This window comes from Propithecus coquereli, unplaced genomic scaffold (assembly GCF_000956105.1).
Source record: "Propithecus coquereli isolate 6110/MARCELLA unplaced genomic scaffold, Pcoq_1.0 Scaffold142, whole genome shotgun sequence".
NCBI classification, from domain to species: domain Eukaryota; kingdom Metazoa; phylum Chordata; class Mammalia; order Primates; family Indriidae; genus Propithecus; species Propithecus coquereli.
This window is the reverse complement of record NW_012138525.1, coordinates 3,057,815-3,085,342: the sequence shown is the minus strand read 5'-3', so window position 1 is coordinate 3,085,342 and position 27,528 is coordinate 3,057,815. Positions and strand designations below refer to the sequence as shown.

At 62.8% G+C, this 27,528-nt stretch overlaps 1 protein-coding gene across 1 annotated transcript in view; it reads left to right on the top strand.

Moving 5' to 3' along the window:
• Window positions 1-27,528, top strand: part of HMCN2 (hemicentin 2) — a 140,126-nt gene that overhangs the window by 91,827 nt on the left and 20,771 nt on the right. The window contains exons 50-83 of the mRNA XM_012639709.1: window positions 158-331; window positions 416-529; window positions 1,003-1,145; window positions 1,518-1,668; window positions 2,932-3,150; window positions 4,936-5,049; window positions 5,387-5,574; window positions 6,143-6,239; window positions 7,049-7,210; window positions 7,360-7,473; window positions 8,146-8,348; window positions 9,046-9,127; window positions 10,027-10,158; window positions 11,067-11,210; window positions 11,292-11,451; window positions 11,536-11,660; window positions 12,050-12,233; window positions 14,544-14,641; window positions 15,103-15,369; window positions 15,932-16,122; window positions 16,582-16,663; window positions 16,749-16,885; window positions 17,386-17,527; window positions 17,607-17,751; window positions 18,456-18,583; window positions 19,194-19,350; window positions 20,486-20,607; window positions 21,462-21,626; window positions 22,827-22,934; window positions 23,228-23,362; window positions 23,751-23,885; window positions 24,866-25,056; window positions 25,964-26,177; window positions 27,131-27,265. Of these exons, the coding sequence (XP_012495163.1) occupies window positions 158-331; window positions 416-529; window positions 1,003-1,145; window positions 1,518-1,668; window positions 2,932-3,150; window positions 4,936-5,049; window positions 5,387-5,574; window positions 6,143-6,239; window positions 7,049-7,210; window positions 7,360-7,473; window positions 8,146-8,348; window positions 9,046-9,127; window positions 10,027-10,158; window positions 11,067-11,210; window positions 11,292-11,451; window positions 11,536-11,660; window positions 12,050-12,233; window positions 14,544-14,641; window positions 15,103-15,369; window positions 15,932-16,122; window positions 16,582-16,663; window positions 16,749-16,885; window positions 17,386-17,527; window positions 17,607-17,751; window positions 18,456-18,583; window positions 19,194-19,350; window positions 20,486-20,607; window positions 21,462-21,626; window positions 22,827-22,934; window positions 23,228-23,362; window positions 23,751-23,885; window positions 24,866-25,056; window positions 25,964-26,177; window positions 27,131-27,265 (5,058 nt within the window). The remainder of the gene's footprint in view (window positions 1-157; window positions 332-415; window positions 530-1,002; window positions 1,146-1,517; window positions 1,669-2,931; window positions 3,151-4,935; window positions 5,050-5,386; window positions 5,575-6,142; window positions 6,240-7,048; window positions 7,211-7,359; window positions 7,474-8,145; window positions 8,349-9,045; window positions 9,128-10,026; window positions 10,159-11,066; window positions 11,211-11,291; window positions 11,452-11,535; window positions 11,661-12,049; window positions 12,234-14,543; window positions 14,642-15,102; window positions 15,370-15,931; window positions 16,123-16,581; window positions 16,664-16,748; window positions 16,886-17,385; window positions 17,528-17,606; window positions 17,752-18,455; window positions 18,584-19,193; window positions 19,351-20,485; window positions 20,608-21,461; window positions 21,627-22,826; window positions 22,935-23,227; window positions 23,363-23,750; window positions 23,886-24,865; window positions 25,057-25,963; window positions 26,178-27,130; window positions 27,266-27,528) is intronic.

Genomic DNA, 27,528 nt, shown 5'->3' with positions numbered 1-27,528 from the left:
CCTGAGTTCAAGTCTGGCAGCCCTGAGCCTCGGTTTCCTTCTGCATGACGCAAGCAACAATGGCACTGCGGCTGAGCCCGGGGCTGCAAGGCTCTCTCGGCCGTTGGGCCCAGGGTCGGGGACCATGTTCACGAGCACCCTCTCTGCCCCGCCACAGTGGCCCCTGCCATCCTGGGCGTGACTGAGGGCGGCGCAGACGAGGAGGTGACCGTGTCCATCAGCAACCCCATTTCTCTGATCTGCGAGGCGCTGGCCTTCCCTTCCCCCAACATCACCTGGATGAAGGATGGGGCCCCTTTTGAGGCCTCCAAGAACATCCAGCTGCTTCCAGGTGATGCCCTCGGAGGTGGGGGTGTGAAGGGACAGGTGACACGCCACCAGGGAGAGCCTGAGCTCATGCCTGGTGCCCGAGCAGGCACCCGTGGGCTGCAGATCCTGAACGCCCAGCAGGAAGACGCCGGCCAGTACACCTGCGTGGTCACTAACGAGCTGGGCGAGGCCGTGAAGAACTACCACGTGGAAGTCCTCAGTGAGTTGGGGACCCACTGGCACCAGCAGGCACCCCAGGGCACCGTCACCCGGCTCAGATCCTCTGACAGCCACCGGGCAGCTGGGATGGGCTGGAGCGTTCCACATCTCACAGCTGAGGGCGCTGTGAGGAGGGGACAGTGAGACCCACACCAGGCCTGGCTTCCTTCTGCCACTTCTGCCGGGGGGCTACCACCAGAGGCTCCACAGCTCGAGACCCAGGACCCCAGGAAGGACCTCCGGGGGTCACTCCAGGAAGTTTCCTGACTCAAACCTGCCCTGTCCCGCAACCATCGCAGACAAACTCTCTCCCCTGAGCAAACAGCCCAGGAGGGGGTTGACGTCCAGGGTCCCTGTTTCTCCACTCTTGGGAGCCAGCCCCCCATTTCCAGGGCTGCCCCCAGGGCCAGGGTGAGCCCAGGGTCCCAGCACCGCTCGCCCAGCTCTGCTCTCAGAACCCCTTGTGGTTTTCAGTCCCCCCGTCCATCTCCAAAGACGACCCCTCGGGGGAGGTTGGCGTGAAGGAAGTGAGGACCAAGGTCAACAGCACCTTGACCCTGGAGTGCGAGTGCTGGGCTGTGCCTCCAGCCACCATCCACTGGTACAAGGACGGGCAGGTGAGCTGGGGACCCCTAGCAGCTTCTCACTCTCACCCCTGGGTCTTGCTGGTTCTGCTTGGAACCTTCCAGAAAAGGCAGCCCTTAAAGCACCTGGCCCCAGAGCTGGTCTGGGCCCTTCCAACCCTTTATGTTTTAATAAGGAATGCGACTCTCTGTGGGGAACAAGTCTCATAAACGTTACACTCTACTGTCCTCGCCCATGCACTTTTCTTCCAGTCTTTGTGCCGTGTGGATTCGGTTTGACGAAGCTGTCAGGGTGTTCCTATCACTTTATGTCGTATTTTAAAAAAGTTATTGAAGTGCGAGTACGCTTGCCTTGGTGTTTTGGCCTCCTCATGTCTGATCTCCCGTCCCTCCCCCCGCCCCAAGCCCGTCACCCCCGGCCCGCGGCTTCGTGTCCTGGGCGAAGGGCGGCTGCTCCAGATCCAGCCCACGCAGCTCTCGGACTCGGGGCGGTACCTGTGCGTGGCCACCAATGTGGCTGGCGAGGACGACCAGGACTTCAACGTGCTCATCCAGGGTGCGTGTCGCCAGCGGGGCCGGGGTAGGGCGTTGGCCAGCGTGAGCGTGGGGTGTCCCCGGCGAGGAGCCTCCCGTGCAGCCCGCTGCCCACCCGCCTCCCTGGGGCCTCGGCTCCAGGCCCCAAACTGCAGAATGGAGCGGGAGAGCCTGGGTTTGGTCGGGCTGAGCTGAAACGCCACGCCCTCGACCCCTCCGCCAGATGCGGCTGGCGCTATGAGGAAACGTGGGGATTTGCTTCGGAATGCTCTAGGCCGGCAGTCCGCCAGCGCCTCTGACTCCATAGTCGTGGAAGCGCACTGTGGGCTCGTGGGCCCCTTGTGGTCTCCTCTCTGCTTCTGGGAACGGTTGACATTTTCCTTTTCAAAAAAGTGAGGGATAAAGGGAGGGAGGCAGTGAGGCTGGGAGCCTGGGAGGTAGGGAGGCTGGGAGGGAGACAAGGAGGCAGGGAGGTAGGAAGGCTGGGAGGGAGGGGGGAGGCTGGGAGGGAGACAAGGAGGCAGGGAGGTAGGAAGGCTGGGGGGGGAGGCTGAGAGGGAGACAAGGAGGCAGGGAGGTAGGAAGGCTGGGGGGGAGGGGGAAAGGGAGACAAGGAGGCAGGGAGGTAGGAAGGCTGGGAGGGAGGGGGGAGGCTGGGAGGGAGACAAGGAGGCAGGGAGGTAGGAAGGCTGGGAGGGAGGGGGGAGGCTGGGAGGGAGACAAGGAGGCAGGGAGGTAGGAAGGCTGGGGGGGGAGGCTGAGAGGGAGACAAGGAGGCAGGGAGGTAGGAAGGCTGGGGGGGAGGGGGAAGCTGGGAGGGAGACAAGGAGGCTGGGAGGGAGGTGGGAGGCTGGGAGGTGGGGAGACTGGGAGGGAGGTGGGAGGCAGGGAGGCAGAGGGTGGAGAGGCTGACAAGCAGGCAGAGTGACGGGGAGTGCTCTAACAGCTGATGGCTTTGTGACTTTGTGCTCTGACGAACAAACAGTGGCTAAAGCTTAGGATCTGGCTGCCCCCTGAAGGTATTTCCATGTTGCAAAGAATCTTTAGAGCCCGGCAGACATGAGTTCCATAGGACCAGAGGCTTATCTTAGTGCCCAGCACATAGTAGTTGCTTAATAAACACCGGTTGAGGGAGCGAGTGGATTTAAGAAATGCCGTGACCTAAGGGAGTGGCTCGGACGGGGGACTGCCGCGCCCAGGGGAGGCTGGGATGGGAGTCTCTGTGAGCAGAGGAGCACCCCCACCCCTCTGCTGCGTTTCCTAATGGCTTTGTCTCCCCACCCAGTGCCCCCCATGTTCCAGAAGGTGGGCGATGCGAGTGAAGCCTTCGAGATGCTGTCCCGGGAGGAGGAGGCCCGGGGCGAGGTGACAGAGTACAGGGAGATCGTGGAGAACAACCCAGCCTACCTGTACTGTGAAACCAACGCGATCCCACCCCCGGAGCTCACCTGGTACAGGGAGGATCAGCCTCTCTCAGCTGCGGATGGGGTGTCTGTGCTGCAAGGTGGGCTGGGGCTGTGTAAGGACCCTGGGTGCTTTGAGCTCTCCTGTGTGCTGCCTGCTGTGTGACCTCAGGCAGGGTGCACGACTGCTCTGGACCCTAGCTGCTACTTGTAAACTGGGCTACAAGTTCTTTGCTTGTTTGAAGGCAACAACTGGGTCGCCTTCTGCCTCTGGATTTTAGAGCAGAGCCTCCCGCCCTGGGCCGTGCCCACCTCTGGGCTTCGAGATCTGTGATGTCCTGAAATGATGGGCAAAGCTGCCACCTTCTCTGCAGAGGGAGTCGGCTCCTTTATTAAATCCTCAACCAGGCTCAGACCCCAGACATCGAAGCTCTTGCGGGGCTTGGAAAACCACACTCCCGTGATGTGTGGTTGTTTAGCTCATGTGTCTGGTTACTTTTTCTTTTTACCACTTTGAATAGTCATTTAAGGTTATTTAATTTTTTAAGTTAACCTTTTATTTTGGAATAATTTTTTCTGGGTGGTTTTGAATTAAAAGGCTCTAGGGGTAGGACTTAGACATGCCTGGCGTCCCCGACCGGCCCCCCCAGCTCAGCCAGCTGAGTCTCGTGAGGGAGACTGGGTGTCCCCCGCCTTAGGAGTCGCACCGTGTCCTGCCAGGCCCAGGCCAGCGGTGGGGCTGGCTGCTGGGAGAAGCAGTCAGCTGCACGGGCCTCCCGTGGGCACAGTCCACCAGGGTTTGTACCGCGGTGCTTACAGAGGAGGCGGCCTCCAGAGATCCAGGAGAGGCACGTTTCCTGAAACCGGTTTGTTCCTGTTGGAAATGCCTGGAAATGACCCTTACACTGGCCACTGACCTCTGATGCTGGCCCCAAACCCTGGGTGCACAGTCAGCCCAGTCGCTCAGACCGTGACCAGGGGTTGATCCCAACCCTCAGCTGAGCCCAGGCCATAGCCACTGACACTCAGGCCTGGCCACTGGCCTCCAACCCCACCACTGACCTCTGACCCTGGCCACTGACTCCTAACTCTGAGTACACAGCTGTCGTGGTCACAAGCTGACGTGAATTCTGACCCAGACCATAGATTAACCTGAAACATCAGTGGACCTCCTACCATGGCCGCTGGCTCCTCGATCCTGGCCACTGTCCCTGGGCTCTGCAGGTGGTGAGCCCCTGGTATGACCCTGGCCATGCCACCCACAGCCTGGGCCGGCCCTCCCCAGCCCAGAATCCTAAGCATGTGGTGACCCTAATGCAGTTCCCACTGGACCAAGTCCAGCTCCCAGGGATGCCAGGTTCGGGGCCCTGGCTGGCTCCTGATCACAGAGGGTCCCGGGCGATGCCTCCCCCACCACACACCAGCCCCCCACAGACCTGAAAGTCTCCCCCTGGCCTCCCAAGAGCCTCTGCCCAGACATTTGCCCAGTTCTCTGCCCCTTCCCTTCGGCCCTGACGGAGGAGCTGGGCTCAGCACGCAGCACTAGACCTGAGCCGGCAGCTGCTGCTCTCTTGCCAGGCCTGGTTGCAAAGCCTCAGTTTTCCCCTCTGTAAGATGGGAGTACTACAGCACACGCCCCACAGAGTCAGCGTGGGCTAAGCCAGGAACACCCAGGCGGGGCCCGGCACGCAGCAGGCAGTGACTCTGCTCTGACCTGAGTCTCCCTCGCCCTATGAGCTGGGCAGGGCAGGCCGGTTCTCTCCACCCCACAGATGAGGCAGGGGGCAGGGATGTGCCCCAGGTCCCCTCCAGAGGAAAGAACATGTCCTTGCTCTTGAAGGCACATTTTGGCCCTGAGCTCAGGCCTCTGTCCCACGTCCCTGCAGGAGGCCGGGTACTGCAGATCCCCCTGGTGCGGGCGGAGGATGCCGGGAGGTACTCGTGCAAGGCCTCCAACGAGGTGGGCGAGGACTGGCTGCACTACGAGCTGCTGGTGCTGAGTGAGTGGCCCAGGGCTGGGGTGTGGGTGGCCTCAGGACTGCAGGCCCACGAGGGCCCTGGCATCGAGGTCGAGTGCGTTCTAATGGGGTTACAGGCTTAGGCTCTGAACCAGGCAGAATGGGGTTCGAGTTCCAAGTTAGAAACTTCCTGGCTGTGTGATGTCAAGCAAATCACAACCCTCTCTGTGTCTCAGATTCCCTAGCTGCATCAGGGCCTGGGAGGGTTTGGTGAGCAGGGCACGAGGAGCCCAGGCAGCGCCTGGCACCGGGTGCCCCTCTCGACTCCGCCACCCCAGGGACCTATGCCGGCCCCTTAGCCTCCTCTCCCCACCCCCAGCCCCACCTGTGATCCTGGGCGACACGGAGGAGCTGGTGGAAGAGGTGACGGTCAACGCCAGCAGCACCGTCAGCCTGCAGTGCCCGGCCCTGGGCAACCCTGTGCCCACCATCTCGTGGCTCCAGAACGGGCTGCCCTTCTCCCCAAGCCCACGGCTGCGGGTCCTGGAGGACGGGCAGGTCTTGCAGGTCAGGGCAGCCCCTGCGTGGGCTAAAGGCAGCGGTTGCTGCCACCAGCACTGCTTGTCGGGGACCCAAGGAGCAGTCGCATCTGAGCCACGTGAGGCTCTCTGCCGGAAACCACGCCACAGCACCTGGGTCTGATTCAGCCCAGCACAGGCCACACACAGCACCTGGAGGTTTAGGTGACACCTGGGAAAGGATGCGCGTGCACGCCACACCTAGAGTCAGCCCTCCCTGGGAACGACAGCTGGCACATACAGAGCTGTGCCTGACAGTTAGGACATCAGGCAGCACCGTTGGCCGCCTGGTGTCCAGACACAGAGCCGCGGGGACTCCTGAAGCCCAGCACACAGAGCAGCCCCCCACGGGGCTGGGGGAGAGTGTCCTCCATCTAGTTTGCTGCAGAGGTCCACTGGCCACCAACCTCACACCCCCCTCCTGAATGTTATGCAAAGCCCCAGAAGGAGATGGCCCCTCCCGGCCTCCATGAGCCGTGTGGGGCCCGCGTGCCTGGCATGGGGTGGGAGGGAGGGAGGCGTCCTCACAGTAGCTCCCGGGGTCCCTGTGCCCACAGGTCTCCACGGCAGAGGTGGCTGACGCTGCCAGCTACATGTGTGTGGCTGAGAACCAGGCCGGCTCCGCTGAGAAGCTGTTTACCCTCAGGGTCCAAGGTGAGCTGGGCTGAGCGCAGCCCCTGCGGGTTCCTCGTCCCACCCTGAGGGGCACCACCTCGGCACCGCCAGCCTCCTGGGCTCTGGGACCCACACTCAGTGCAGGGATCCCAGCCCGGCGTCGGCCACATCCCAGGACAGAGAGCGTCTGGGGGACCCTGATCACTACTGGGCCAACCGCAGGTGGGTTTAGGCAGCTGTGCAGGCAGCCGGAACGGCTCTCCCGAGGCCTTACAGCACCATTATTGAGCACTTGCTGTGTACCTGGCATGGGACTGAGCGCTTTCCTAGGCAGACTCCTTCCAGCAGCGCTAGGAGGTCAGCCCAACTTCACAGCTGTGGGACAGGCCCAGGAGGTTGCCCAGGTGAGGGGCGGGTCTCACCACCCGGGAGTCAGCACTCAGCCTCTGCATTCTCATTGTACCTCAGGGGCCATGAGCTCTGCCTCCAGATGTGGGGACAGCTGTGGCCTCAGGGACAGAGAGACAGTGTTGAGCACTCAAGGTCATGGACTCAAACCTGAACTGATATTTTGGTTCTGTCACTGACCAGCTGTGTGGCCTTGGAACAGTGACTCTGCCTCTCTGATCTCTGAGCCCCAGTGTTCTTGTGCATAAGATGGTTATGACAAATGGAGGTTTCTGCACAGGGTCATTTGAAGATGTGTCAGGGGCTAGTGAGAGCTCTCAGTGTCCTGCTCTGGCTCTCTGTCCCCCCGGCCCCCGTGGTCTGTGTGTCCCGTCTGGCTCTCTGCCCCTCTGGTGGTCTGCATTCTCACGCCCGTCTCTATCCTGGTGGCTGTGGGATAGCCCCGCCACGAATCGCAGGCCCAAACTCGGAGCAGGTCACCGCCGTCCTCCACAGCAGCGTCTCCCTCCCCTGCGACGTCCATGCTCACCCAAGCCCCGAAGTCACGTGGTACAAGGACGGCCGGGCCCTCTCCTCGGGGGAAGAGGCCTTCCTCCTGCCTGGTGGGTGAACATCAGGCCTCGCTCTGGGGTCACGTGGGGAGAGAGTCGCTTCCCCAACCCTGGGACAGGGCTGAGGGTCTGAGAGGGACTCGGGCCTGGGGGCTGGGCCAGGCTGCTGGTGTGAGGGGCTGACTCCCCCGCCCCCGCAGGCACCCACACGCTGCAGCTGGTGCGAGCACAGCCGTCGGACTCGGGGACGTACACGTGCGAGGCCCTCAATGCTGCCGGCCGAGACCAGAAGCTGGTGCAGCTGAGCGTGCTGGGTACGTCCCTGTCCGTCCCCCGACCCACACCGTCCCCTCCTTCGGCAGCGTGGCCAGGAGCGGGGCGGCTGGCACTGGGGGAGCTGGGACACCTGCAGCAGTCAGCTCTGAGGGGGCAGCACCTGGCCTGGGAAGGGGCCTTCCCTAAGCCCGTGGGCACGGGCTCCTCGGTGCGACGGAGCCTGCTGCAGGGATCGTGGTCTTCGGGCAAAAGGTGTCAGGTGCCAGGACTCCTAGAAGGCCCTTTCTAGCCCTGGAGCTGGTTGGTGCATTCGTGCCTGATCACCTACTGTGCGCTGGGCACCGTGCCAGGTCCTGTGGGCTGGCAGCTGAGGATGGGGGGGCCTCTACATTGGTTTGCTGGAGCAACAGGGGGCTTAGGGTCCCCATGGAGGTCTCTAACCCCTCCGGGGCCTGCAAAAGCCTGGAGGACCGTCATCGTCTCCCCATCTAAGGGACCGAGGTCCAGAGAGGCAGGTGACTGTCCCTGGCCACACAGCAGGTGCTGGGCGTGCTGGCCTGGCTTTCCTCCAACTCCCGTGTGTCTGCGCCAGCCCCTGGGGCCGGGTCCGCTGGGCGACACCTGTGGGCCTCCACAGGCATACCTGTGGCTGGGCCAGGGAGGGCGTGGGGACGGCTGCAACACCTCACTCTTCTGTTTCCTGCCCCCAGTTCCCCCGACCTTCGGGCAGGCCTCCCGTGGCCCCCAGGATACGGTTGTAGTGCGGGCTGGGGACAAGGCCGTCCTGAGCTGTGAGACAAACTCGCTCCCCGAGCCGACTGTGACCTGGTACAAGGATGGGCAGCCCCTGGTCCTGGCGCAGCGGACCCAGGCTGTGCACGGTGGGCAGAGGCTGGTGATCCCAGACACCCAGGTGAGTGGCCCAGGGGTGTGGGCGCTGTGAGCGGCCATGGCTGGAGGGGGTTGGCAGGCGTGTGGCTGGGTGTGGGGACTGCTGCCTCCTTGGCCTGTGGGACCCCAAACCAAGTCGATTAGTAGATTTCAGGGCGGGAGACATGGGAATTGCACAGGGCTCTGGAGTTAGGGTCCAGATCCAACCCTGCACTCAAGGTCAAGGTCAAGGATGACCTTGAGCCAGCCCCATCCCCACTGCCTGCTTTAGTTTCCCAGGATCTAGGAGCTTTTTCCAGCCCTTCTGGCTGACTGTCTGTGACTCCTGGGAGTCTGTCCCACGCTCCCTGGCATGGATTAGACACTCACAGCGTCTGTTAGATGAACATTTGCTGCTCTTCTAGAAATCTGCTCTGGGCTCCTCTCTCCTGGCCCAGCTCCGTCCCCACAGCGAGGGGCCTTCTCCTCCAGGCTTGGCCGACCTGCAGGCCCAGGCAGGGTGGAGGCCAGAGCCTGTGCGCTCACCCGCTAGGGCCCTCCTGCTTCTTAAGGTCCCTGGACAGGTCAAGGGTCCCGTTTCCCTTTGGCTTCCCAGTCAGGACCAGCATACCTGGGGAGCCCCTGCTCTGGAAGCTTTGGGGGCCTAGGTGTTTTGGGGATCCCTAGGCACCCCACCCCAGCTCCATGCACGCTGTCACCATGTGCTCTTCCCATCCCAGGTGTCGGATAAAGGTTTATACAGCTGTAGAGTCAGCAACGTGGCTGGGGAGGCCATGCGGACCTTCGTCCTCGCCGTCCAGGGTAAGCTGGGGACCAGGTGGCCACGTGGCCGTGGGGGCCCTGGCAGCACACGGGACTGCCCAGGAGGAGGAGGGCGGTAGCTGGGGAGAGGCGGTGTTGCCGAGCGTGAAGGGCACAAGATCTGGAATTTAAAAGGCAGGATTAGCAGGACCCAAATAAGACTCTGCCCGTGGCCTGCCTGTGGGGCTTAGCAGCGTGACCGTGTCCCTCGGAGTCGCAGACTCACCCTCGGTGGAAGAGGCAAAGTGCCCGGGGCATGGACGGCCATTGTGTGTGGAGACAGTGCCGGGCACAGGGCCTGGCATGAGGGCACTGGACGAAGGAGCCCTGAGAGACCAGACACAGGGGGCCGCGTCACCTCTGCCCTGATCCCCGAGGGGGCCTGTCCCATCAGCCCATCTGACTGTCCTTATGGCTGAAGCCAGGGTTCCTCCAAGGAGGAACCAGGCTGAGCCGTCTGGGGAGCTTGGCCAGATTTTCTTGCAGTCAGATGTTCTTTCACGCTAGGTTAGAATACGGACTTAGCTGTGTAACAAAGAGACCCCAAAACAGTGGACTAAGTGGGAGAGTTTACCTCTCTCATTGGAAAGCCCAGGGGTGAGTGTCTCGCTGGTGGGGTAGCTCGGCTCCACGTGGTGACGTAGGGGCCCAGGCTTCTTCCATCTTGTTGACCGTCCATCCCTTAGGGTGTTGTCCCTGTTCCTGTGGTTCAGGCTGGGACTCTGCATCCTGTCCCAGCCCACAGGAAGCAGGAAGGAGCCTGTCTCTAGCAATGGTAGCGCATAAACTGCCCGCTCCTAACAACCAGCAAGGGCTTCTCAGGCCTCCCTGCTCTGCCCAAGAGGAAGGGGCTGAGAAGAAGGGTCTCAGGATTCTGGGGATTGGCTTCTTTCCTGCAGTGCCCCCCACGTTTGAGAACCCCAAGACGGAGACAGTGAGCCAGGTGGCTGGGAGCCCCCTGGTCCTGACCTGCGATGTGTCCGGAGTCCCTGCGCCCACGGTTACTTGGCTGAAGGACAGAATGCCTGTGGGTGAGTACATCTGTCCTTACCTTAGCGTGAAGTATTCCTTTACTGAATGGAATGGCAGCGTAAGTGGCAGAAAGAAGTTGTCGGTTGTCAATGTTCTTATTTGGTGAAATCAGAGGCTGGCAGTGCAGCGTTGGGCCCACCCCAGTTTGTCTTCGAACGTTGTTTATTGGCCCTTGGAATCCAAACATCAGGAGCGGCTCCTGCGGGGGCTCAGAGGCCCCCTCGCGTCCACACCCTCGGTGAGCTCCCCGAAGACGGGAGACGGGGGCTCTGCACAGCGCAGGGCGGGCGCTGGGGGCCGCGACAACGCCCGCTGGCTGGCTCCATGAGGGGCTCACGGGGCTGTCAGCACCAGACGGCACTTGTTACACTGTCCCCTGCAGTACATCTGAACTCCTGAGGACAGGGACTGTGTCGTGCTCATCTCTGACTGCCAAGCTCACAGGTGGACACAGGGCAGCTGCCGGTGCCTTTTGTGTCGAAAGGCTGGCTAGATCAACAGGGGTCTGGGCGAGGTCGGCCTGGGGGTGCCCCAGGCTGGTGCAGTTAGAGACAGCTTTGGGCAGAGGTGCGGCTGGAGAGAAGGAAGGGGGAGGCGTCCAGGCCTGAGCAGAGACTGGGGGTCAGTGGAGGGCTGGTCTGACTTGATCGGAAGCCCCGATGGACTGAGGGGCAGGGTGGGGAGGAAGAGAGTGCCAGGTGAGGGCTGGGCCTGAGGGCGGGTCCTGGACGCTCAAGGCTGTGGGTCCCGTGGGGAGAGATGTCTGGAGTGGAAGGAAGGAGGGAAGGGTTACGAGGAACAGAGGAGGAAGGTGGTGATGCACAAGGAGCCCCCGCCCTGTGGGCTGCAGTTTCCTGTGAGAACAAGAACGGGGTGAGTGACTCAAGGGGTCCCCTCCATCCCACAGAGAGCAGCGTGACGCATGGCGTCGTCTCCCGGGGGGGCCGCCTCCAGCTCAGCCGCCTGCAGCCGGCCCAGGCTGGCACCTACACGTGCGTGGCCGAGAATGCCCAGGCCGAGGCCCGCAAGGACTTCGTGGTGAACGTGCTGGGTAGGTCTGCGCCCTGCACCCCTGTGTCCTCCCCCGCAGCAGCCCCCGCCAGCCCTGGCCTCACCGTAGCCCCTGCCGCAGTGGCCCCCCGGATCCGGAGCTCGGGCGTGGCGCAGGAGCACCACGTGTTGGAGGAGCAGGAGGTGCGGCTGGACTGCGAGGCCGACGGGCAGCCGCCACCCGACGTGTCCTGGCTGAAGGACGGCGCCCCGCTGGGCCAGGGTGTGGGCCCCCACCTCCGGTAAGGCCCGGCCCGTGCCCTCCCCACGGGCGGCAGGGCCCACTGTCCCTCACACGCCCGACCCGGCTCCCCTCCCTGCGGCAGGTTCTACCTGGACGGCGGCTCCCTGGTGCTGAAGGGCCTGCGGGCCTCGGACTCGGGCGCCTACACCTGCGTGGCCCACAGCCCGGCGGGGGAGGATGCCAGGCTGCACACGGTGAACGTGCTGGGTGAGGAGCCCGGTCAGGGCTGCAGCAGCCTGGCCGAGGTGGGGCCACCATGGGGCATGTGGAGGGTGACGAGGAGACCTGGGCTGAAGCCCCAGCCATGCCCGCCCTGTGACCCGGGCCACAGACCCGGCCTCTCTGGGCCTCCGTGCCTTGTCCACGAACTAGAGGCACAAGCACTGCAGCTCAGGGAGAGTTAGGGATGCGGGGAGACGGAGAGGCCCAGGGCTGAGGCTGTGCCCCCACCCTGGGGCCTCACCCCTCCGGTGGGCTGGAGGCCACAGTGGTTGCTGCTGGCAGAAGGCCAGGGCTGGTGCTGCCTCCTGGAGTTTCCCTAGGAGGAGCCCGCCTTCCCCCCAGGACCCCTCTTTTTTCTCCCTGTGCACCCCCAGTGCCTCCCACCATCGAGCGGGGAGCAGACGGCTCAGCGACCCTAGTGAGCAGGCCTGGGGAGCTGGTCACCATGGCGTGCCCCACCCGGGGCTCCCCGCCCATCCGCATGAGCTGGCTCAAGGACGGCCTGCCCCTCGCGCTCTCCCAGCGCACCCACCTGCACGGCTCTGGCCGCACCCTCAGGTAGGGGAGAGGCTGCCGGCCCCTCGGCCAGCCAGTCAGTCGCAGGCCCCAGACACACTCTTCAGGCAGCTTGGGTTTAAAACCACCTCTGAAGGGTTTTAGCATAAAACTAATATAAACATGCAGAGGTTTATCGTGGGGAGGAACTCCCCTCACAGGAACTCGGAGAGGAAAGGGGCCTCTGCCCTCAGGCGATGATGTCTGATTGCGCCTGACTCAGCCTGGCCGGGTGGAGAAAGTCAGGGAGGACTTCCTGGAAGAAGGTGTCTGAGCAAAATCTCTATGTGCTCAGCAGCGCTATGGAGCATTTACCGTCCCTGGTGCAGTTCCAGGCCCTGGGATCGGATGAAGTTCCTGCCCCTGCAGCCCTGGGGGGTGGGGACTGGGCTGGAAAACATGCAGATGCATAAATGAAATGCCCCCGGGGATGTGTGCGCTGCAGAAAGACGCAGCAGGGCGAGGAGACGGGAGGTGGCAGTGGACGGTGCTGTTTTGGGACGGTCAGTCATAGGAGCTCAGACAAGGTGACATTTGAGCAGAGATGGCAGGGGGTAAAAGAGCGGATTCTGTGGGGAAGAGCATGGGGCAGAGGGAACTGCAAGGTCGGAGGCCCCGAGGCGGGAGCGCCGTGCGTTCAAGGAGCAGAGCGTGCAGGGGCAGGCAGGTGAAGGTCGGGTGACAAGGGCAGGACACCGCAAGTCCTTGGAAAGCCTCGAGTGTTCCTAAGAAGAGATGGAAAGCCGTGGGAGGGTTTTCAGCAGAGGAGCCTCATGGTGTGACTTAACGTTTTTTATTGTGGTGAAACATACGCAACATACGTTCATTATTTTAACCCGTGTTTGAGTTCCAGTTCTGGGGCACTAAGGACATCCCCATTGTTGCGCAGCCATCGCCACCAGGCACCTCTAGAACGCTTTCACTCCGTAAAACGGAAACTGTCCCCTTTAGGCACCAACGCCCCTGCCCATCCCAGCCTCTGGCACCCCCGCCTGCTGCCTGTCTCCATGATTTTGCCTACTTGGGTCCCTCCGATGGGTGGAATCAGATCATACACGTGCTGCTCTGTGTGGCTCATTTCATGTAGCGTGATGTCCTCAGGGTTCATCCACACAGCAGCATGTGGCAGAATCTCCTTCCTTCTTAGGGCTGAGTAGTATTCCACTGTAGGGAGAGACCACGTTGCATCTGTCCATCCGTCCGTCACGGGTACCGGGGTCGCTTCCGCTCGGCCGCTGTAATAACTGTGCAGATAGGTGTTCCCGTCTCTCCTTTCAGTTCCTGTGCGTTGTGACTTAGGTTTGTGCAGGGTCCTTCTGGCTGCTGTGTAGACCGCAGACTGGCCGCCGAGGGCAGAGCGGGGAGGGCAGCTGGGGGCTCTTGCAACCACCCTGGATCCCGGCCGTGGAGGAGGAGGAGGCGAGGGTGGTCAGGTTCTGGGTGGATTTTTAAGGCAGAGCTGGTGGTATTTGTGGAGAGGTGAGGGAAAGGGAGGCGTCGAGCATGACTCAGGTTTTTATCCAGGTACCTGGAAGTTCGCGGCCCCTGTTTCCTGAGGTCTGTGGGAAGAGTGGGCAGAGGGGAAGACCTGGGGTTCTGTTTCCCCGTGTTGGTTTGTGAGGTTCCAGGGAGGAACCCGGCTACCCCACTGAGAGTGGACATCTCGCATCGTCAGCAAATGGGCGGTGCTGGAAGCCAGGACCGGCTGCGCCCCCCCACCCCCGGAGCGAATGTGGACTGTGCCCGCTGCTACTGTTGGGGCCGGTCTGAAGGACCCAGGGCAGGGGGGCGCTGCGGGGCGTGGGAGGAGATCCAGGGGAGCGTGCGTGACAACAGGCCTCAAGGACGGAGAGACCAGCAGGGCCGTGGGAGAGGAGGCCTGAGGACTGACTGTTGGCTTTGGCGTTGTGGCCGTGACTGGGACCTGCAAGAGCAGTGTAGGCAGAGTGGTCAAGACAAAGGGGGTTCAAGAGAAAGCACGAGGACAGACAGCAGGGCCGGGAAGTAGAGGGCGTGTCTAGAGGAAGGGTAGATGAGCCCTCTGTGTGCCAGGGCGGCGGAGCTTCCAGGATTTGGGAGGCAGGCGGTCTGGCTGTGGGGTGCGGTGGGGCAGGCGGCAGGGGGAGGCTCAGGGAGGGGCAGTCTGGGGCTTCCTCCCAGGGGAGCAGGGGAGCCAGGAAAGGGGTTTAAGCAGAGGCGCCCCTGTGGCCAGCAAGCTCCTGGGAGACGAAGCATGCAAGAGGGAAGAAATCCTTCCGCTCAGCTGGCGCGCCTCTGTGTCTCTCTTCCCCGCCCCGCCTGCCCGCGAGCCAGGATTTCCCAGGTGCAGCTAGCGGATGCCGGCGTCTTCACCTGCGTGGCTGCGAGCCCAGCCGGCGTGGTGGACAGGAACTTCACCCTGCAGGTGCACGGTACGGAGCAGGGGCGGGCAAGGGCTCCTCTGGCCTCGTGGGGGAGAATCCAGGACCTCGGCCCCTCTGCCCATCTGGGTAGAGCCAAGGGTCGGCCCTCAGGGCACCAGGGGGAGCAAACTGCACTCTGGTGTGTGCAGGGGCAGGGGTGGGGGCGGCACCGGGAAGGAGGTCAGGGCAGGGGACAGCTCTGTAGAGAGACGGCCACAATTCCAGGCAATAGCGATGCCAGTGGGTGGGGAGGATCTGTGGGAGCACAGAGAAAGGCACCTCACCCCACCTTGGGGGCTCAGGGGAGCCTTCCTGGAGGAGGTGAGGTCTAAGCTGGGTATTGCAGATGAGACAGAATTGTTCCAGGACAAGGGCGTTCTGGCCAACAGGAGCGACCTGTGCAAAGGTCCTAGGGTGAGGGCCACCTGTCATGGAATAAAATGGCTCCCGCCCACCCTGGTCCCCCACAGAACCCCCCGTCCTGGAGCCGGCGGAGTTCCAGAAGGATGTGGTGGTGGTCCGTGGCTCCCCAGTGGTCCTCCCATGCGAGGTCCGGGGCATCCCCCTGCCCCTCGTTTCATGGATGAAGGACGGGGAGCCCTTGTCACCCCAGAGCCTGGAGCAGGGGCCCAGCCTGCAGCTAGAGGCCACGGAAGCTGGTGACTCAGGGACCTACTCCTGCGTGGCCGTGAGCGAGGCAGGAGAAGCCAGGAGGCATTTCCAGCTGACCGTCATGGGTGGGTCATCTGTCCTCAGGCTGGCTTATCTGGGTTAGGGGAGCAGGCAGGGCTCTGGGGGCGATGGGAAGGCAGCGAGGGGGGGTGTGTCCCCCAGAGACTTGGGGCTGCCACCTGGGTTCCCCGTGGGTGCCTCGCTGGCCTTGCCTGTGGGCTGTGGGTGGCCGGGAGGCTTGATTCTCCTAGAGCTGTGCTCTTCTGTCTTCTGTCCTGTCCCCCAGCCCTGGTGGCAGAAGCAAGAACAAGAGCCACCAAAATCTGACGACAGTGCCCTAAAACTCAACATAAAATTTTGCAAGTGTTGTGCTATTGACACGTTGGAAAAGTTGTGTCAATTGTGTGTTCCCTGCCACACTGTGTCCCTGTTGGTTTTAAAGCACAAATAGTTGTCCCGGGAAGATGGGCCGATGGTTTCTGGTATTTCCGGGACCTTCCAACACCCACCCCCAACTCATCTGGTTTTGGCCCCGTCTGCTGTCAGTGTCCAGATGGGGGGAGGGTAAGAGGAGCCCCAGCCCCCAGCACTCTGGGCACAGCTGACCCAGGGTGGGGTGTCTTGCAGATCCCCCCCACATCGAGGACTCAGGATGGCCTACAGAGCTATTGCTGACTCCTGGTGCCCCCATGGAGCTCCTCTGTGATGCCCGGGGCACCCCCCAGCCCAACATCACCTGGCACAAGGATGGGCAGGCCCTGAGCGGGCTGGACGACAGCAGCAGAGCCGGGCGGGTGCTCCGGGTGGAGGCCGTGCAGGTGTGGGTGCCTCGCCGCCGTGGATGAGGCTGGGGTGGGGGAGAAGGGAGGGACGGCAGCTTCCCCATATCCCGTGGGCACGTGGCAAGATGTGGCTGAGCTCCTCCTTTGTGAGGGGCGAGTATATGGATATGACCCGCCCCAGCCGTGCCCTGGGTGCTCCCAGCCGGGTCAGGGCCGAGCTGATGCCAACACCAGGTGACTCCCCACTGGGTCCAGACAAGGGCTGGTGCAGTCAGGGGGGACTTCTGGGAAGAGGCAGCCCTCGCACCAGCCCTAAAGCCAGATTGAGGTGGAGGTGGAGAATCCCAGAGAGGGGTGCAGGCTGGCTAGGAAGGCGGGATGGCCAACTCTGCGGGCTGACTTTGAATCCTGGGCCCCTCACTGAGTAAGAGGAAAGCCAGACTGGGAGGTGGACAGGCCCGGCCGGAGGCAGCTGCTCACCCGCTCCATCCCCAGGTGGGCGACACGGGGCTGTACACTTGCCTGGCCGAGAGCCCTGCGGGTGAAGTGGAGAAGAGCTTCTGGGTCAGGGTTCAAGGTAGGGAGTGTGGGGGAAGGGGAGGGGTGGGAGGCAGGACGGGGCATGCAGGGGGCCCACCTCACATGTCCTCTTGCACCCCCAGCCCCTCCAAACGTTGTTGGGCCTCAAGGCCCCCGTGCTGTGGTCGGCCTGGCCCCGGGGCAGCTGGTCCTGGAGTGTTCCGTAGAGGCCGAGCCAGCGCCCGAGATCGAGTGGCACCGAGACGGCGTCCTGCTGCAGGTGGGCACAGGTGGGGTCCCGGGGGCACGGCCTCCTGCCCTTAGGCCTGGCCAGGCCGGGTCCTGGGTGCTGAGGGCCCCTCTGAGCAGCACTTTGCTGTGGCTCTCCCTCTTCCTCCTCCCGCTCCAGATGTTACTGTCATCCCCATTTTGTGGATGGGGACACTGAGGCAAGGCTCAGGACACCAGGGCCTCGTGGCTGTGTGACCTGGGGCCAATGCGGAGGCCCATCCCTCAGACGGGCCGCTTGCTGCTCTGCACCCAGGGGCGTGGGTCCTCTGGCGGAGCCCCAGGGGTGGGTGCACCTCTGCTCCCAGAGGAGCCCGCTTCCTCAGAGGGTCTTCAGCTGGGCATCGAGCCGGGGCCTGCGGCCAGCCTGGGATGGGGCAGAGGCCACTGTCACGCTTCGATGGCCCCTGGTCGTCCTTGCCTGGTGCCTGGGGGCTGGCCTGGCGTGGCCAGGTGCTGACAAGGGTCTCTCCTCCCTGTCGGGCTCTGCAGGCGGACGCCCACACGCAGTTCCCGGAGCAGGGCAGGTTCCTCCAGCTGCAGGCCCTGAGCACGGCTGACGGTGGCAACTACAGCTGCACGGCCCGCAATGCCGCGGGCAGCACCAGCGTGGCCTTCAGCGTGGAGATCCACAGTGAGTGTGGCCCTCCCCGCCCTGCCCCGCCCCTCAGAGCGACAGGTCCCCAGCCCCGCTCCCTCTGTGCCCTCCCCAGCATCGCCCACCATCCGGCCAGGACCGCCCTCAGTGAACGCCTCGGTGAACCAGACGGCCCTGCTGCCCTGCCAGGCTGACGGCGTGCCCCCACCCCTCGTGAGCTGGAAGAAGGACGGGGCCCCCCTGGATCCTGGGAGCCCCAGGTGGGAGCTGGAAGAGGTGGCCTCTGGGAGGGTCTCGGGTGCCTCTTTGTGGGTTGTAAACAGAAACCCACCAGGGCAGTTGGAGCAGAAAAGCATCTTTATCATCAAGACGTGGGCAGCCCTCGGAGCACAAGGACGGGCAGGCCACTCACGCTCTTGCCGATCTCTGCTCTCTGCGCGTGGCCTTCATGTCTCTCTCCACTCTCTCTCCCTCTCCCACCCTCTTCCCCTGTGAACATGCCAGAGATGCCCCCTAACACCGCCCTGGCCCCCAAGTTTATGGCTCCTCAGCTCATGCAACCTAGCGAGTTGTCTGTAATCCCAATTCCGAATTCACAGGGTGGAGAATGCCATTGGCCCAGCCTGAGTGACGTGTCCATCCCCAGTCCAATCCATACAGACATGGCCCTGGGGAAGGGCACTTCTCAGATCTAGGGCCGTTCCCAGAAAGAGTGGGGTCCCACTGTCTCCTGGGGGAGACCAGGTGTAGCCAGGAGCGTGGGAGGCCTGGAGCAGCTCCTCCCTCTACCTTTCCAATGCTGGCTTGGGGTGTGGGAGCGGCCCGTGGCTGTGACCTCTGACCTTGGCCTTGCGGACACAGGACTCTGACTCCTGAGTTAGCATCTTGCTGGGAAAAAGCCAGGGCAGAGGGGAGGGCCCCACCGGCCTGTTGGTCTCCATGGCAACCCCTCCCTCCACTCCAGGTTTGAAGTTCTGCCCCATGGTTCCCTGAGGATCCAGCCAGTCCTCACCCAGGACACGGGCCACTACCTCTGCCTGGCGTCCAACTCCGCTGGCTCCGATCGGCAAGGCCGCAACCTCCAGGTCTTTGGTAGGTGGCCCATGGAAGGGCGTGGTCCCTGCCTTCAGCATCCAGTCCCTGTTGGGGTCCAGGCTTGCTTAGCTTTGGGTCACCAGCTGTCAGGAGCCAAGAGCCGTGGTCTTCAAATGTTTTGACCATGAAGCCCATTAGTGAAAAGTTTTGACCATGCGCAGGCAAGGATGCGGGTTTATTTTTATGCCTGCACCGCACACACCTGCTGCGATACCGTTCTGTTGAAGGCGCGCACAGAAGGCAGAACATTTGAAAGCTTAGCTTCAAAGTCGCTGGAATCAGGTGCTCTAATCTCTTCCCGCTCCAATGGACGGCCTGGCTGGAGGCCGCCCTGGTGGACCTGGCCTCAGGCAGGGACTGACCGGGAGTCGAGCCCTGGAGGCCTCATTCGAGGACAGGTGGCGGGGGACGCGGGCTCCGGGATGAGGGAAGGCCCCAAACGCCCCAGCCCTGGGAGCCTGTTGGAATTTCCCTACAGGAGTTTCTCCTGCCCGCGCTAGAGACAGGCTGAAGGGGCTCGCGAGTGCCTTTGCCCTGGGCTCTGCCTCGGGGAGCCCCTCGCCCCCGCCCCTTGCACCCTGTCTCCTGACCACTGCCTTCTCCCCAGAGCCTCCAGCCATCGCCCCCAGCCCCTCCAACCTGACCCTGACTGCCCACACCCCAGCCTCTCTGCCCTGTGAGGCCAGCGGCTCCCCCAAGCCCCTGGTGGCCTGGTGGAAGGACGGACAGAAGCTGGACTTCCGCCTGCAGCAGGGCGCCTACCGGTAACGAGCTGGCCCTTGTGGTAGCATCCTGGGACCCACCGGGTGGGGGACATGCCCGTCCCATGGGGTCGGGGGATGGAGCAGAAACGAGGCAGGGTGTGCTCAGGTCTCACTGGCCTTGGGGGCCGGGGGGTCTTTACACTAAGGCAGGGGTGAGAGCATTTGGGACACACGACCAAATAGAGAGTGTGTGACCCTCATGTCCATCTCAGTCACTGTTTAAAAACAAGATGTGGCGCCCGGGCGAGGGACCACCCCGGGAACCTCGTCTCTCAAATGCGGCTGGTGGTTAAATGGTCATTGCGGGTCGTAACGGAGCCGAGTCAGCAGTGAATTCGCCAGACGTGCGCTGCGTTAGGTGCCAGGTCATCCCGGAGCTGTGTGTCTGGAGCAGGCGCTCGGCGAGCCCGAGCCTTCTCCCTGGGGATTGGAATGTGGTTATTATGACAGAAATTATCATAGGGCCGGGCACAGTGGCTCACGCCTGTCATCCCAGCACTTTGGGAGGCTGAGGAAGGGGAGGATCCTTGGGGTCAGGAGTTCAAGCCTGGGTGACGTAGCAAGACCTCGTCTCTACAAAAAATCAAAAAAAATCAGCCGGGCATGGTGGCACGCACCTGTAGTCCCAGCTACTCGGGAGCCTGAGGCAGGAGGATCCTTGGGGTCAGGAGTTCGAGCCTGGGTGACCTCTATAGAGACCCCATCTCTACAAAAAATAAAAAAATCAGCCGGGCATGGTGGTGCACACCTGTAGTCCCAGCTACTCGGGAGGCTGAGGCAGGAGGATCGCTTGAGCCCAGGAGTTCCAGGCTGCAGTGAGCTGTGATTGCACCTGAGTGACAGAGCAGGACCCTGTGTCTTTACACAAAAAAAGCAGTTACCCTAGAGGGTTATTGTAGCATAGCAAACATGCAGGGTTACAGGGAAACTCAGGGATGAAAATTAAAATCACCCACAAACCTAACAGCTAGACCTTTGGGGGTAGAAACTTCTAGAAGAAACTTCTAGAGTCAGGCAGGGCCAGGAGCTGGATGTAGGAAAGGGACGTGGTCGTGAGACCCACATCCAGTCTGCCCTGCTGGAAGGCTGCGGCTGGCTTGGACTGGTCACTTAGCTGTCTGTCTGTCCGCCCCAGGCTCCTGCCCTCCAATGCCTTGCTGCTCACAGCACCCGGCCCCCAGGATGTGGCCCAGTTTGAGTGTGTGGTGAGCAACGGGGTGGGCGAGGCCCGCAGGCTCTACCAGGTGACCATTCACGGTGAGTCGGGGCAGGAGGCGGATGAGGAGGGGCAGCATGTCCCATCCCTGGGCTCTCTCCAGCCTGCGGGTTGGCGCTGGCTCCCTTACAGCCTTCCTGCGGTTCGTGGGACGCCTCCTCCAGGAAGCCCTCTCAGATCCTGTCTTCCCACCCTAATACAACCCCAGCCCCAACACAGTTCCTGGCACATGGGAGCCACAGGAGAGGCCCCTCCCAATCCAGAATGTTCTAAATGCAGTCTGACCTCATGACCCCAGTGAGAAATCCCTCTCTCCATGGCTACACACTTCCCTCAGGATGGAGTGCAAGATTTCACCTGGGCCCACAAGGCCCTGTGTGGTCTGGCCCTGCCAACCCCCCAGGCTCAGCTCACCCTGGGCCCGCCTGGCTCTGGGGTCCAGTCCTGCTGCTCAGCTTTTTGTTCCTCACTTCTGGGCCTTTGCACATGCTGTTCCCTCTGCCAGAAACACTCTTCCTGTCACCCAGCCAACACCTGCTTTTCCTTCAGCTCTCAGTCTGAATGCCACTTCCCCTGGGGCCCTCTCTGGCCTGCCCCACCCCTAGTTGGGCAGCTCCCTCAAAGCCCCCTTCTCCTGCGGGACCCGTGCTCTGAAACTGCCAGGCCAGCGTCTCTGCAGAAAGCTGTCCGTGTCTGTCCCTGCGCCCCAAAGTATTTGCTGACTGAGCACGTGTCCTCTCCCTCTGCTGCCCCTGCCTCCCTCCCTGGCCCTTGGTCACTAAGGTCGCCTGGTGTCTCGGCCCCGATGCATATAGTTCTCGCGTCCCAGCCGCACGGCCGGCCGTGAGCTCCCGGCTGTACCCAGCAGGGCCTCAAACCTCGTCTTGGGTTTCAGGGCCTCCCACCATTGCCGATGACCAGACAGACTTCACTGCGACCACGATGGCACCCGTGGTCCTCACGTGCCACAGCACGGGCGTGCCGGCCCCGGTTGTGTCCTGGAGCAAGGCGGGCACCCAGCTAGGAGTGCGGGGGAGTGGCTATCGCGTCTCGCCTTCGGGTAAGTTGGGGTGAGCTGCCGGCAGACGCAGCTGAGGGGAGATGGGGAGGGCAGCCGGAGAGGGCGGAAGGAGCCCACGTGGTAGAGCGAAGTGGGAAGTTCTGGCCTGGCTCTGCCGCTCACGTGCTGTGCGACCCGGAAGAACCCCCTCGTCCTCTGTGGGCCGCAGCCCGTCCTCCGCGCGCTGCAGGGTTGAGATCCCTGGGCTCGTGGGCAAGTCAGTGCCGTTTCACGGGCAAATGAGGAAAATGACAGCTGCCTGTGGGCGTCTGTGAGCCTGCGTGTCCCCGTCAGAAGGCCCGTCCTTTATTCTGAAATTACGCTCTTGGTCTTCTGGTGTTGAGAGTCTCTTTCTTTGATGAAGTTAAGATAATAGTAGATGGTGACTTTTTAAATGTTTTTGCTTGTCAAGATAAAAGGTGACCACTTTACAGGGCTTCTCCAGATTAAATTTATTAGTTGGTTAGTGAAACCCTGACATCGAGGAACCGCTTGGCCGGATCTGTGGTCTCGAACCCTTCAGAAGCAATAGCACTTCCTTCCAGCGAGTGGTAACAGCAAAGCCACAGATGCGGCTGCATCCGGGTCACGCAGGGGCTGCCGGGTGGCTGGAGTCCAGTGGGCCTCGCTCCCCTCGCCACCCAGCAGGGCCCAGCGGTCCACGGAGGACAATTTAGAAACAACTTCACTCGACTACGGAGGGGCAGCCTGCAGTCTGAGAAGGTTGAATGGTATTTGTTGAGGCACCAAGGCTGAGGCAGGGAGGGCAAAGAGGGACAGAAGAGGCGGTAATCCTGAGAGGCTTCCTGGAGGAGGTGAGTTTTTAGCAGAACAAGGTGAGAACAGCAGAGTGTGGGAACTGTGGGCTGAGGATCCCATGAGGATCCCAGGCAGATCCCGGAATTTCACAGCTGGAAGAGTCTAGAGACCATCTTATCTGATTCTTCACTGTACACCTGGGGAAACCAAGGCCCAGAAAGCGGAAGGAACTTGCCCACGGTTATGCTTTGGGTAGGGAGCAGAGGCGGGCCTAAAACCCAGGTTCTCGTGTCATCCGGTCCCCCGTGGTGTTTACAGACAGGCAGGGGAGGCAGGTTAAGTGGCCTAGACCAGAGACTTCAGGGCGGGGGTGTGTAGGAGCCCTGCCTCCTCCATCACGGGGACCTCTGTCCCCACCCCCGTGACCGTTCCCACCCACAGGTGCTCTGGAGATTGGGCAGGCCCTCCCCATCCACGCCGGCCGCTACACCTGCACCGCCCGCAACTCTGCCGGCGTGGCCCATAAGCACGTGGTCCTCACCGTGCAAGGTAAGGGCCCTCGGCCCGGGCCGCCGAGGGAGCAGGTGCAGAGCTAGAGGCAGGTGGGGCCTGGGACGGAGGTGAGGCCCCGGGTCCCGGAGGCAGGACCTGCCTCCGACCAGACTCCCTGGTGGGATTCTCTGGGAGGAAAAAATGGGCCCCGGCATCCTTGTTGTTGCATCCGAGGTTTCCGGAACCCCCGTTCCCTTTAAAGGCCTCTCTCCTGGGTGCTCGGACACGCCCTGGTTGGAGGAGCTGGTGTTAAGGTGCTTCCAGCGACCTCTGCACCCCGTCCCTTGCAGCCGCCCCCACGGTGAAGCCGCTGCCCAGCGTGGTTCGGGTGGTGGCGCAGGAGGAGGTGCTGCTGCCCTGCGAGGCCTCGGGCATCCCCTGGCCAGCCATCACCTGGCAGAAGGAAGGCCGCAGTGTCCCTGCAGGTGAGTGTCCCTGACAGCCAGCCAGGAGGGGAAGAGTATGGGCCTGTGGTCCTTCTTCCTGCCCTGGGAGACCCCGCAAACCTGCTCCAGTTCCCAGAAAGCGCCTGGCCTGCTGGACACGCCCCCACCCCCTGCTCTGGCGTCACCCTCCTGCCCTCTTTCCTCCTGCTGGAGGATGCTATCTGAGCACTCGGTGGCTGAGTCGTGCGGTCAGGGACGGGCAGTGGCTGGGCTGGGCTCTGGGCCGGGCTTCCCAGCTGTCACTTGGTCACCTGTGACCCCAGCAAGTCATTTGCTGCTTGTCAGACAGAACAGCCCAAGCCACCCTCCTCTCCTCCCCGGGGTCCCCACCCCAGCCACTGGCCCCCAATTTTCTCCCCACTTCCAGGAGCAAGTACCCAGGTGCTACCGGGTGGACAGCTGCGGATCGTCCGTGCCAGCCCTGAGGATGCCGGGAACTATTTCTGCATCGCCCAGAACAGAGCAGGCAGCGCCCTGGGGAAGACGCGGCTGGTGGTGCAAGGTGGGCCCGAGGAGGGGCCCATGGTGGACCCTGGTGACGGGGGCCTTGAGGCTCCTGCAAGCTTCTCCCTTCGAGGCCTGGCTCTGGGCCCGGGCAGGGCACGTCCCTGCGTGCTCCCCAACCTCAGCACCGCCTCTGGCTCTAGAGGGAATTAAGGGGAAACATCTCTCATCTGGTGCCTCATGAGTGGCTTCAGGCAGAAACTCCCGTCTCCCCGCCTCCTCTCTGGCCCCTTCTGCAACACTAGTCTGGCATCCTTCGTTCACTCTGGCTGTCCCATAGCAGCGGCTACTTTGGTCCCTTCCCCTGCACACTCACAGTCACCTGTGCCCTTCCCTTAGTTTGGCCGATCACTGCCTCCAGAGGTAAGGGGGTACATGCGGGACAGGCCAGCCGTGCCTTGGCCCGGGTGGCCTGCTCTGTGGTGTCTCGGGGGCTGTCCCTGCCCAAGGCTGTGTAGCGCTAGGGCCGGACTTTGGCTGTGACTGCAGAGGGCTCCTGGCTCCCTGCTCCTCCCAGCCTCCTTGTCCTGTGTGTTCCTCTCCCCGGTAACCAGGAGCATCTCTGGTCACCAGACGGCCAGCCAGGGACCTTCACTCTGTCCCCAGCGCAGCTCCTCCCCGAGGGTGGCTTTGTGACAGCTACTCTGCTTTGGGCCCTGGAAGTGGCCCAGCACGAGGAGTCTGTGCCCAAGTGGAGCCTGCCTGAGGCCTCTGTCCTGAAGCTCTTAGTCTTCGTGTGCGCGTGTGTGTGTGCGTGTGTGCGTGTGCGCGCGCAGGTGCAGTGGGGTCCCCCATCACAGCTTCACCAAACTCAGAGTCCCCAAATGGTCCTGACCACAGGCAATGACCTATGACCCGGGAGCTGGTGGGGGCAGCGGATGGCTGGGGAGGGCCGAGGGGCTGTGCCAAGGGCCACAGGCACTGGGGTGGGGCAGCCTGTCCCAGCCCAGGTCCGAGCGGGCCTCCCTCTGCCCTCAGTCCCACCAGCGATCGAGAACGGCCTCCCAGACCTGTCCGCCACCGAGGGCTCCCACACCCTCTTGCCCTGCACAGCCAGGGGCAGTCCCGAGCCTGACATCACCTGGGACAAAGACGGCCAGCCCCTGTCTGGCGCCGAGGGGAAGTTCACCATCCAGCCTTCCGGGGAGCTGCTGGTGAAGGACTTGGAGGTGAGGGGTGCAGCCGCAGTGGCGGCAGCCGCCCTGGGAGCAGCAGACATGTGCCGAGACCCCCTGCTCGCGGTGTCCTGTGCTGAGCGCTGCAGCCTCTGAGCCCCAGGGGCCTGGAAACAAGCATTGTCTTCCCACATACGGGTGACAAAACTGAGGCTCACAGTGGACCTAGTTGTCCCAAGATATGCTGTTGCCAAGAGGCAGATCCCACATTTGAACCTAGACCACGGGGGCCAGTTCCGGGGGTGGGGGTGGGGGGTGGTGACAACTCTGTGTCCCCACAGTCACCTGGTTGTTCTCAACCACGCTTTGACGTTGAACGTCCCCTGTGGTCTCGGGAGGTGTTGAGCCAGGGGTGTGGGTGGGACCCCAACCCCTTCCCTAGCAGCACCCGTCAGGGTCTGCAACACACAGTGAGCCGCTCCCAGGGGCTCAGTGGGGGGCGCACCTGGGCGCCCGGGGCCTGGACCCTGCCCCCAGGGAGCCGGGTGGTGCGGTGGTGAGCGCCCAGCCCTGCCTGGACACGCCACGAAACTCCTCCTCTTTGAGCCTCCCGGGGCCCTCTTAAAGGCACTGAAAGTGGGACCTGCCTCGGGGCAACTCATGAACTGGTGCAGGTTAAGCTCTGCGCACGGGCCTGGTACACAGTGGGTGCTTAGTAAATGGGAACGGCTGCGATCGTGCAGTCAAGGCTGGGTCAGGAAGGAGCAGAGGCTTATGAACGCTGCCCAGGAGTGCAGTGGTGCAGCCCACCTGTTTACTAGCCGTGTGACCTTGGGCAAGTCACTTCACCTCTCTGGGCTGGACGCTCTGTGGGAACCTGCGAGGGAATGGGTCCCCTCCAGCATCCTGGCCCACGCCACGGGTGGGGGGCAATTCTCCAGCGAACTCCCTTTGCCCTCAGGGCCAGGACGCCGGCACCTACACCTGTACTGCCGAGAACGCCGTGGGCCGGGCCCGCCGCCGCGTGCACCTCACCATCCTGGCGCTCCCTATGTTCACCACCCTGCCTGGGGACCGCAGCCTGCGCCTCGGAGACAGGCTGTGGCTTCGCTGTGCGGCCCGGGGCAGCCCTACCCCCCGCATTGGCTGGACCATCAACGACCGGCCAGTCACAGGTCTGGGCCAGCCGGGGGCACATGGGACAAAGACCAGGACGCTGGGAGGCTGAGGAGGGAGGGCAGGTGTCCGCCAACCCAGCAGACAGGGGGAGGCTGTCAGCCGGCCCTGTGGTTCAGGGTCTCTAGACTGGGCCCTATGCAGGGGACAGAGCAGACCCAGTTGTGGCCATGTCCGACAAGGCACGTATCAGGGACAGCAAGAAGCCACCTGAGAAGACGACTTGACCCAGAGACCGCAGGGCCGGGAGGCGAGGCCTGTGTTCTAGCCCAGGGCCGCTGCTCCCACCGTGGGACCCTGAGCCAAGCCCTCTCCCTGGGCGGCTCTGCCCTCCTACCTGGGACCCCGCATTTCTAATTCGGAGCCCACAGGTGTGAGAACACCTTTGCACACCTGTGGCGAAGGCCTGGCTGGGCCCCACCACTTCCCCGGAGGGACCAAGGGCCAGTGGTTGAGCCTCCCTGAGCCCAGTTTCTTCACCTGCAAAGTGGAGGTGACAGGGGTCCCAAGGATAGAGTGACAACACAGCAGCCACACGTGGCACCAGGCCTCACCCAGAGTAAACGCCCCAGCGAGGGGGACACTTGTTCTGATGCCTGTGGGGAGGCAATGTCTAACCCAGGGCAAAGGAAAGCGAGGTCTGATGATAGAATCCGTCTCTAGAAGCCACAGCAATGTCTCTGCAAGTGCCACATGTCCCTCGTCCCCCACGACCCTTCCGTGACCCCTCGGCAGGCGCACAGTGTGCACCTGAGGGTGACAAAACCCCCTGATAAGGCCTGTGCCTCCTGCGAGCAACTGTCTTGGTCAGCCCTCACCCAGGGAGAAGGGACGCTCCCTCTGTTTCTGCATCGTTATTTAGCACCTGCTGGGTACCCAGGCCCGAGTGAAGTGTGGGGTTAGGAGTTGCCTACACCTGCGCTCAGGGTCCCCACGTCCTTCTCCACCACAGAAGGGGTGTCGGAACAGGACGGGGGCAGCACGCTGCAGCGGGCGGCGGTCACCAGGCAGGACAGCGGGACCTATGTGTGCTGGGCCGAGAACAGAGTGGGCCGCGTGCAGGCGGTCAGCTTCGTCCACGTGAAGGGTAGGGCCCGGCCCAGGCGGCCTTCCTCTTGCAACTCCCGTGGAGCCCAATCTATCGGTTTTCTGAGAAACCAGCCTCCCGTCCTCCGACAGTGGCTCTCCACCCCGCTGCACACGGACTCCCCCGGGGACTTTCTGAAATGCCGAGGCCCAGGTTCCTCCTCCTCTCTGGGCGGCACCTGGGCGGCAGCGTTTCTTACACTCCCCCGACAGCTCTGGCTGCAGGTGGAGTTGTACTCCGGCCCGCGGGCCTGCAGCACTCCC